The sequence below is a fragment of the Condylura cristata genome, unplaced genomic scaffold, assembly GCF_000260355.1.
Source record: "Condylura cristata isolate star-nosed mole 26May11 unplaced genomic scaffold, ConCri1.0 scaffold00038, whole genome shotgun sequence".
Classification (NCBI taxonomy): Eukaryota; Metazoa; Chordata; class Mammalia; order Eulipotyphla; family Talpidae; genus Condylura; species Condylura cristata.
This window is the reverse complement of record NW_004567139.1, coordinates 8,423,590-8,433,348: the sequence shown is the minus strand read 5'-3', so window position 1 is coordinate 8,433,348 and position 9,759 is coordinate 8,423,590. Positions and strand designations below refer to the sequence as shown.

At 68.9% G+C, this 9,759-nt stretch overlaps 1 protein-coding gene across 1 annotated transcript in view; it reads right to left on the bottom strand.

Annotated features, from left to right (window-relative positions):
- Positions 1–9,759, bottom strand: part of ITGB4 (integrin, beta 4) — a 26,970-nt gene that overhangs the window by 3,838 nt on the left and 13,373 nt on the right. Inside the window, exons 15-30 of the mRNA XM_012732995.1 lie at positions 9,608–9,758; positions 8,862–8,895; positions 8,545–8,736; positions 8,261–8,364; positions 7,981–8,039; positions 7,766–7,789; positions 7,055–7,203; positions 6,804–6,983; positions 6,022–6,170; positions 4,105–4,309; positions 3,285–3,439; positions 2,862–3,042; positions 2,629–2,766; positions 1,157–1,339; positions 934–1,065; positions 2–116 (exon numbers count right to left, since the gene is read on the bottom strand). Of these exons, the coding sequence (XP_012588449.1) occupies positions 2–116; positions 934–1,065; positions 1,157–1,339; positions 2,629–2,766; positions 2,862–3,042; positions 3,285–3,439; positions 4,105–4,309; positions 6,022–6,170; positions 6,804–6,983; positions 7,055–7,203; positions 7,766–7,789; positions 7,981–8,039; positions 8,261–8,364; positions 8,545–8,736; positions 8,862–8,895; positions 9,608–9,758 (2,151 nt within the window). The remainder of the gene's footprint in view (position 1; positions 117–933; positions 1,066–1,156; positions 1,340–2,628; positions 2,767–2,861; positions 3,043–3,284; positions 3,440–4,104; positions 4,310–6,021; positions 6,171–6,803; positions 6,984–7,054; positions 7,204–7,765; positions 7,790–7,980; positions 8,040–8,260; positions 8,365–8,544; positions 8,737–8,861; positions 8,896–9,607; position 9,759) is intronic.

The window sequence follows — 9,759 nt, the reverse complement described above, 5'->3', positions numbered from 1 at the left end:
GGAGGAGCGCCCGCTGCTGACCGACAGGCGCGGGATGAGCTCCGGGGGCAGCCGCCACGTGACGCGCCGCAGGTCCTGCTCCGCCCCCAGCCGGGGCTCCGACTTCCAGCCGCCGCCTTGGGAACAACGAAGGGCCCCGTTGGCACCGCCGGCGGCGCGCCCGCGCGAGCGCGCGCTTGGCTCGCTGGGATCCAGATGTGGGGTGTCGACGAGCTCTGGGCCCCGACGAGGCGGCCTGGGCAGTCGCATCCCTGCGAGGGCCTCTGGACAGCCTGGAGACGGGAGCCCTGGCCCGGTGCCTCCCGCGGCCTGTGCCACCGAGAGCCGCCCGCAGGGGCCGTTCAGACGCCCGAGGGCGTCACACGCTGGCCCCATCCAGTCCACTGCTTGTACCCCAACCCTCCTGGCCCTTGGGTCGAGGTCCCCAAGGCCCAGGTCCAGGCCCTGGCGGGCAGCTGCGTCCTTCCTCTGGCACTGTCCCACTGGCAGCTCATTTTAAAGATCCACAAACGCGCAGAGAGGGGGCGGGGACGGGTCCTCGGAGCTGGGTCCCTGCTGCATTGGGCAGTCAAGGAGGGGACGGCTGGCCAGCCCCGCGCGGTGGCCGTCCTGGGGCTCCTGTGCCCAGCCGGCTCCCACGGGCCCCGCCCCGCGCCTGCAAGGCAGTTTGTCCCTCGTGCCCGGGCTGTGCAGCTTCCCGTCTGCACACGATGGCCCGTGACCACGTGACCACGCGCTCTCCTCCGTGTCGGTGCCAGCCCGGCCTCTCGCCAAACTGTGGACCCCGCTGCCCTTTGTCTGGGGCCGGCAGGGACCTGCAGCCTGGCCCTCCACAGCCCGCAGCCACGGGCCCCTCTGCTCTCCCGGCACCGGCGACGGCCCGCGTCCACTCAGGCGCCCCGGACTGCTCCCGCGGCCCCCAGGCCCGCTCACCGGTGTCGTCCGAGACGCTGGGCCTCTGGCTGCCGGCCGGGGAGCGCAGCACGTCGTCGCTGTACATGAGTAGGTGCTCATAGTCCTCCCCACACTGGGCGTCCACGATCGGGATGTCCGGGATGATGGGGACTGCGGGGAGCGGGGCGGTGGGCGGGGGGCGGTGAGCCCGGCCCCGGCCTTGGCCGCCCCCAGCCCCTGTGCCTCCCGGCCGGCCACTCACTGGACATGGGCCGCTTGGGCTGGGTGGCCAGGTTGATGATGGCCTCGCGCTCAGGCCCCCAGCCCGCCCCGTTGCGGGCCTTCACCGTGTAGCGGTACGGCTGGGACTCGCGCAAGTTCTCGATGAGCAGCGTCCGCTTCTTGGGGCTGTCCACCAGCACCTTCTTCATGGGCCCGATGGGACCTGGGGTGTGTCACAGGGGTCGTCCGGGGTCCAGCCTGGTGCTGGCTCACCTCTGAGGTGGCCGGACCCCTCCCTTCCCGCCCAGCCCCCGAACTGCGCCCGGGGGGCGGGTGGGGTCCGGCAGGGAGCAAGGAGCTGGGGACCCCCTGCATGTGCCGAGCCTAGCATCGGGGTGGCTGGCTTAGAGAAGGGGGGCCTGCTTGCCAAGGGGTTCATGGTTCCAGTCAGTGGCGGCGCCAGACTGCTGGCCACGGGCCCTGGGCCCCTGGGCAGCTGGTCCTACATCTCAGGTGCCTCCCCGCGAGGCCGCCTGCTTCACAGGTGAGGTGCGCTCACGGCCCAGCACCGAGCCCCAGGTGCTCGGCGGCACAGGAGCTGGGCGAGGATGGGGGGGGGCAGGGCTGCTGCGCAGGGCATGGGCGCACTGACCTGGGCACACCTCGGGGGGGGCAGGGCTGCTGCGCAGGGCAGGCTGGGCCTGGGGGGGCTGAGGGCAGGGTGCTGGGCCTGCGTGCACGCAGCCCTGGGAGAAGGGGTCCCCTCTGCTCCGAGTGACCAGGGCTCCGCAAGAGGGGAGCCAGTGCTCCCCCCTGGAAGACTTTGGGGAAGTGAGGGAAGGCCAGAAAATGCCCCCGTTCCCAGAGGGGATTCTGGAAGATGCCACCTGAGAGCCTCGGTGCCAATCCCAGCACACACCTGTGCTCGGGAGACTGATGGAGGCTGCCAGCCTGGGCAGAGGCGGGCGGGCGCTGGCTGCCCCGCTGGTGCTCCTTGGCCCACCCCCTCGCATCTGTCAGCCAGTGGGGAACGGGAGGCGGGCGGGCACCCCACAGACGTCCCGGACTGGGAGGGCTACCCGGAATATTCCGTGCCTTAGGGGGGCCTCTCGGCAACCTCAGGCCACAGCTGACACCCTCAGGGGTGAGGACAGAGACCCCCGCGTGGGCTGTGGGCCCACAGCTGTGAGCCCAGACAGGCTGAGGGCGCAGAGCACCCCGAGACGCTGTGCTTGGTTGTGGGGAGCTGCACCAGTGTGACCTGGCCCCTGCCCCGCAGGGCCCCGAGTGCTGAGCTGGCCTGCACGAGGTCCACAGGTCATATGGGGTGCTGAGCTCCCCATTACTGGGGCGGACCAAGCAGTCGTGGGGTGTGGGGCCCGGGCCCCACTGCACGTACCGGGCGCTGACCTTCCACCCCAGCCCCCACGCAGAATGCACCGCCCAGCCCTTGCCACAACCCCTGGGGCGATGGGGCTTCCCGCGGCCCGGGCATGGGGGGCCGGGGCTTACGGTTGTCCTCGTTGACCAGGCCGTAGCAGACCTCGTAGGCTGTGATCTCGCCGTTGGTCTCGGCCGGCTCAGCCCAGCTCAGCTGGGTCACCGTGGCGGAGACGACGTTGAAGGCCAGTCGCCCCGGCTCGCTGGGCACTGGTGGGGTGGGGGGAGAGCCGTGAGCGGCAGGGCCAGGCCTGCTGGCGGCCAGCAGCGGGCTGCGGACAGGTGGACGATGCGGCGGGCCTCACCTTCCTGGTGGGTGCGGCAGGACACCAGGGAGCTGTAGGGCCCCTCGCCCTGCTCCCCGTAGGCGCACACCTTCATCTCGTAGTCGCAGAACGGGTACAGGTTGGTGAGCTCCACGGAGGGCACCTTGCTGTCCAGCAGGTGCGCTTCGGACTCAGAGTCGCCCTGGATCCAGTACTTCACCTGCCCCCAGGGAGGGCGGGCAGCGGTCAGCAGCGCTGCTCATCCTGCCACTGGCCGCCCTTTACTGTGCCCGTGAGCAGGTGGGACAGGAGGGCCGAGGGGCGGGGTCACAGGCAGGGGGGGCAGGGCGCGGTGTCCCGGAGGCACGTGCCAGACGGACACAGGGGTCTCCCCGCCCCCTCCTCGGGGCCCTGGGCCCCCAGCACCCCGCGTCCATCCTCCACCCCCAGGCCCCATCTTACTCTGTACCCTCTGGGCTTGCCAGGAGGGGGGAGCCAGTTGAAGTGGATCTTCCGGGATCCAGCTGCCTTGGCATTGGGGTTCTGTGGGGTGCCCAGTTCACACCGGGTGGGTGCGGATGATAACAGTGACTGGTTCATAATTTCATCAACTTCATCTGTAACAGGTCAAGTCAGGGGACAGCCAGTTTGACACCCCCTCTTGGAGGGAAGCAGGAACCCACCCTCACTGCTTGGGGGCTCCGGAGACCCAGTTAAGCCCCCAAGGCTCCTTCCCCACAGGCCTCGATTGAGAGCTCCTCCCCACCCCTGGGGGGGCGTCAGAGGGCCCCGCCAAGTGCGCTGGAGGCCCAGGAGGACAGTGCTCGGCAGCCCGGCGTTCTCCCCCAACCCCCGTCACGCCCCACCCCAAGAATCCTCCCCCATCTCCCATGTTGCCAGCGAGTCAGGGCTAGCTGCTCCCTGCTGGGGCTAGCACCGGAGAGCACAGGCCTCTGGGTCAGCTCGCCCAGGAATCCCCAGTGGGAACTAGGTGAAGGCCTGGCCGGGCAGCATGCCAGGCGCCACCAGCTGGCCGCCACGTGACCCCGGCCTCTCGGGCCGCGAGTGGGGTCGCCAGGTAATACACGCAGGGCGCTTCGTTACGCGGCATCTCAGGCGAGTCGCCCTTCTCGGGTGCGTGTCTGCCAGCACTGGGTGGACACTACCGGCGCGTCCATGCCTCTCTGGCATTCAGCTCTGACTGGGCGCTCTGCATCGTATACCTGCGGAGGCCCCGGCCCTCCATCCACACCCGCGTGAGCCCACCCCAAGCTCTGCCCACCTCGGTCCCCAATGATGACAGTGGCCGAGGAGGGGTGGCCCAGGCGGGCCCCAAACTTGGGGTTGAGGAGCTGGACATAGAAGCGGCGATTCTGGCGGCCCTTGAGGAGGGAGTCCACCTCCTGCATCTCCAGCAGCTTCACCTGCAGCTCCTTCCAGGTCTCGCCAGGTTGGAACACCAGGTCGCCCTCCACGGGGACATAGTCCTGGAGTGGAGGGGTCAGGGTCAGCCCGGGGAGGGAGGTCACGGCCGCTGCTCGCCCCGCCCCTCAGGTGCCGCAGGGCCTATCCCACCAGGCCGCCCACGGGTGGTGGCTCACGTATGCAGAGCGCGTCCTGCGTGCCTTCCTTCCCAACTCCTTAAAACCAGGTACTAGTGCAAGGGGCAGTGGACACACTGCCCTCATTACAGAAGAGGCACACAGAGGTGAAGAGGCACGCCGGGCTCACACAGGTCTGGCGCTGAGCTGAGCTGTGAGCCCAGGCGCAGAGAGGCGCCGATGCCAGGGCCCGCAGAGCTGAGCCCTCAGCCTGGGGCCGCTGGGATTTTCATGACACTCGAGCCTGGCATCCTCCAGGCCCTGCCTCCAAGGCGGGGTGCTCCCATCAGCCCTGGCTGTCGTCTCCCACTGCACAGAGTGTCCAGAGCACCCAGGATGTGGGTGCACCTGCACCCGGCTGGGGCCTTCTCACGCGTGACCACTAGGTGGCGCCCGAAACCAGCACTTCTGCTCCCAGCCGGCGCCTGCTGCCAAAGCTTAAAAAGCAGAATCCTCTGGACTGGCCGGGGTGCACTGACCTGGGCGCACTGACCTGGGCGCACTGACCTGGGCGCACTGACCTGGGCACACCTCAGAGCTGTCAGAGTGACAAAGACAAAGCTTGGGGGTGACTCTGTATTAGGGAGACTAAAGATACGGGGCAGGAAGAAGCAACGCTCCATCCCTGACTGGGTACTAGACCAGGAAAAGGCCGCGCACATCTGAGCGGGGGCCAGGGGTGCTCCCTCCTCTGGGAGAGACGTGTCGGGAGAAAATAAAAATGAAAACTCTTTAGAAGCAGCCAGAGGTCCGGAGCCCGTCGGCACGTCTGCGCATGTGTGTCCAGGCCACACCCGGGCCCCTGGGCGAGGCCAGGCGAAGACTAGCAGTTCCTAGTCTATTTTTCTTGTAGGTCTGGCGTTTTCCAAAATGAAAAGTTGGGGAATGAAAAAATTGTCTCCGAAAATGGCGAAGGCCCAGAGAACCTTTGTAGAAGCACAGCTGAGGCCCACATCTTGCAGGGCCTCGCACACCCAACGGGCTTCTGGACAGCTGCCTCCTGGGGGCCGGAGGCTGGCCAGGCAGGCAGGGGCCGGTCCCCCCAGTACATGATGGGGCGAAGGCAGGGTGAGGCGGGCCAGGCCCCTCTGGGCACGCGCCCCCCGCCTCTGCCAGATGGGCCCGAGGCCTCAGGGACTCGACCCTGGTGACTTTTTGAGTGATTTTTTGAAATGAAAAATTTCAGTTTTAAAGTCTGACGACAAACTAACCTGAGAGCCAAAACACCCGTCCACCCTGGCCCTGGGGCGCCCGACGACGGCCCGGAAGAAGGGGGTGCAGGCACACGGCACACGCACATACTGACGAGGTCCTCCCGGCTGAGGGGCTGGCCTGGCCCCGGGAGGGTCAGCTGGGCAGTGACTGCCCTTGGGAGTGTGGCCTGGGGCACCGGGCCGTGACCCCACCTCAAGAAGCCCAAAGCCCCCCAACCTGAGCAGATGGGCCCGTTTGTCAGCAGGGGGTCGGCCACTCTGGTGGTGCCAGGGTTGGTGCAAGAGGACATTAGTGGGGTCTCACCGGTGTCCCTGACTCTTGGGGTGAGCGGGGCGCCCCTGCTGCAGGGAGGCCGGCCGCACCCCCGCAGCAGCGCCCCTTACCCGCCGGGCCTGCGCCGTGTTGTCCTGCGTGCGGTAGGAGACCTGGGACTTGCCGCTGTCCAGGATGCGCCGGGTGACCGGGATGCGGGCCACCTGCTCGCCTCTGCTCACCAGGAACTCAGGCTGCTCGAAGGACACGACCCCGCTGGCTGCACGGAGCCGGGCCGGTCAGGGTCCTGGCCTGGGCCTCGCCACCGCCCTCGCGCCCGCCCTGTCGTGCCCCCCACCCCGCCACCCTCTGGGGAGGGCAGAGGAAGGGGCGCAGAACTGTTCCAGAAAGCACATGGAGGGGCGGTGCCAGTGTCCAGTGCACTCCCTGAGCCTCTGGGCTTGCCAGGAGGGAGGGCAGAGGAAGGGGCGCAGAACTGTTCCAGAAAGCACATGGAGGGGCGGTGCCAGTGTCCAGTGCACTCCCGGAGGGCCAGGGCAGGGCAGGGCAGGGAGGGGCAGGGCCAGAGACGGCCCCAGGCCGGGGGCGGGGAGCATCACAAAGCGGGTGTCCCGGGGCGGGACGGGGCCAGGCCCTGGCCAGGCCCCTGGTGCAAGGCTGAGAAGCCAGGCCTGCCCACGCTCCTCTAGCCAACCTGTCCGGTGACCGGCCCCGTCGACCCCCAGGCTCAACGGCCACAGGGGAGAGAAGAGCCAGGGGAAGGGTGGGGGGCTCCCGGGGACCCCGCGGCCACCACTCCCACCCTGAGAGGTGACTCGGGAGAGGGCCCCGAGAGGGCAGGGGTCATGGCAAGGCAAGGCCAGGAGGGGTCCGCCACCCCACCCTCGCCAACCTTGCTCCTTGATGATGGTGATGTTCACCAGGCGGCGCCCGAGGGTGGCAGTGCCCACCGGCACGTCGATGGCCTCCACCAGCAGCTGCTTCTCGTCGTCGTCCTCGGGCCGGATGAAGAGAGGCACCCGCACGTCCACCAGCTCCACGCCCTCCTGGAACTCCACCATGCCGCGGGCCTCTGCGGGCAGGGCCGGTCAGACCAGGCTGGGGCCCGGCCAGCGGGGGCACTTGGTGGGGGCGGCCACCTACCCTGGTCGGCAGTGAGTGTGTAGTAGCCGGGGGCCACCTTGAGCTCGTGGAAGGACCTCTGGTCCACGTGCTTCTCCGTCAGCTTCAGCAGCGACTGCTTGGCCGAGCGGGGCGCCATCAGCACGGTGTCCACTATGGTGTGGTCCTGCCTGGGGGCCGGTGGGAGGCGGCAGGCCAGTCAGGAGCTGGTCCGGCCCCTGCCGGCTCCCTGCCTGTCCTCCCCCCATCAGGGAACAAGTGCAGGGAATTCAGCACCTGCAGTCCGGGGGACCCAGGCTGGCCCACCGCCTCCCCAAGCCTCGGCGCCCAGCACAGCCTCAGCCAGGCCTGCACCTCTGGGCCCTCAGTGTCCTCGGTGTGAAATGGGGGGAGGGGCCCTCCCTGGTGGCGCAGCGGTGGAGCGCAGCACCGTGAAGCTGTCTGCAGCCACGGCAGCCTGAGTGTGACCCCCGGCCAGGGAGGGACCCCAGGGCGCAGCAGCCCCCGCCTGTCTCCCCGCTGCCCCTGCAGCAGTGGATTCAGTTGATCCGCCTGCTCTGCTCCCCACTCTGTCTCTGGGGAGTCCTCTCACTCCCCACCTCTGGCCTGTACCCCAGCTCCTGTGTGCATGAATAAATCTTTAAAAGCAAAGAAATGGGGTGAGGGCAGCGGGGTGCAGAGAGCAGTGAGCTGGGCCTGCGGACAGCAGGTGCATCTGTGTCTTCAACTCACTTCTTGCCTGCGTTGGGCTGCTGCCTGTGGGCAGAGAGGGGAGCGTGAGGCCAGGGGCCGAGGCCGAAGGACAGACCGCCCAGACTGCCCCGGGGAGACCCACCGGGGCGGGCTAGAGGCGGCCCCTCCCAGCCCAGGAGCGGGGGCTCAGGCTGGCACTGGCAGCACAGCCAGGCCCCCCGCCCCCACCCCCCCGCCCCCACCCCAGCACCCACCGGAACTTGGTCTGCTGGAGCTTGTGCGCGCCCGAGATCTGCCTGTACACCTCATTCAGCTGCCAGACAAGGGGGGGCCGTGAGGCTGGGCGCCGGGGGAGCTCCACCAGGCCACGCAGGCCAGGGCCACGCAGGTGGCATGCCGTGGCCTCGTCCCCTTCCAGAAGCAGTTATGGGACAGACCCCAGGATGACCCCCAAGGGAGCCCTCCTCCCGAGGGAGACCCCAGCTCCAGCGCTCCCCTTGGCCCCCCCTGGCTCCCCCCACGCCCGGCCCGTACATTTTCCTCCACCTCCCGGCGCAGCTGCTCGCACTCCCGGGTGTCCGGCTTCAGCAGGTTTTCCGTGCAGAGGCGGGCGAGGCGCAGGGACAGCCCGTAGGGCACTGCGGGAGGCGGGGTCCTCAGCCCTCGGCACAGGGGCACCCCAGAAGCCCCCTCGGGGAGCCACGCCACAGGGGGGCCCCCTACTGCTCAGGGGACACTGTCTCAAGGCACATGGGAGGGGCGGGGGCGGCCGGCGGGCGTGAGCGAGGCCCCAGGCCAGCGCGGGCCCAGCCCCTCACCCAGCTCGGCGGGGTTGCTGCTGGCCGCGTGGCTGGCGAAGCCCGGCCTCTGCACGTTGTTGGTGATCTTCCAGCGCACCGTGTCGCGCCCCTTGAGGGTCCCGCTGCGCAGCAGGGGCGTGTCCAGGTGGTCCGACGCCATCAGGCCCTCCCGCAGCATGTAGTGGTCCTCCTTGAAGCCCACTATGTGGCCTGCGGGACAGGGGCCCGGCCGGGCTCCCTCAGCCCGCAGCCACGGCTCCGCGGGGGGCCTGACCCCGCGGGGCCCCATCCGCACCCATCCGCCCGCCCCGCCCCGCCGCGGAGGCTCCGCCTACCTTGGTTGCAGCAAGGGAGACAGGCCAGGCAGGTCTAGGAGACAAGCGGGCGGGGACGAGGCTCGGACAGCTGCCCCAGGCTGGCCGGGTGAGCGCCCCCAGCCCAGCCCTGCCCAGCCCTGCCCGCGTGGTCTGGAGGGCACTGGTGCCTTCCCCGGAGGCACGGGCGGTCACGCAGGGCGGAGTTAGGCTGGGCACAGAGGGGCAGTGTGGCAGGTTCCCCGGGTGTGTGCCAAGGGCCCCTATCCCGCCAGTCTGCAGAGGTCCTGCTCCATCTATGGCGCCCTGAATTCATTCCCGGGGACCCTAGAGGTTCCCTCTGCAAACTGCCGGGACAAAGGCTCGGATAAGTCCTGCACAGAACAAACCTCAAATGTATTTGCTCACGGAATTCGTTCCCTCTGTAACGCACACAAATACCCCACAGCACTGGGGTCACCGCGGAGCCCCTGTTCCTGCATCCCCCATGCACGCCTGCCTCCTGTCTCTTCTCCCGGGAGGCGGCCAGCTCCTGCTAGGCAGGGCCCTTCCTTCCCTGATGGCGCCACGGCTGAGCCAGCACAGGGGCTCCCCAGATCGGCCTTTGAGAGATGGAGGGGCTTGGGCTGGAGAGGCCACTGAGCTGGAGTTGCACGGCGCCTGCAGCCCCGGGGGGGCGGGGGCCCCGCTGAGGATCCGGGGGTGCTGAGGACCCTGTTGGGGTCTCTGGGGAGGTGGGGACCTTGGAAGCTCCCCTGAGACCTCACCTTGCAGCATGCACAGAATTTCCAGCAGAGCAGCAGGAGCAGCGCCAGGAGCAGCAGGAGGAAGATGAGCAGAGGGATGAGCCACCAGAAGGAGCCGGGAGGACAGTCTGGAGGAGGACGGGAGAGGAGGGTGAGGCCGGGGGCGGGGCAGG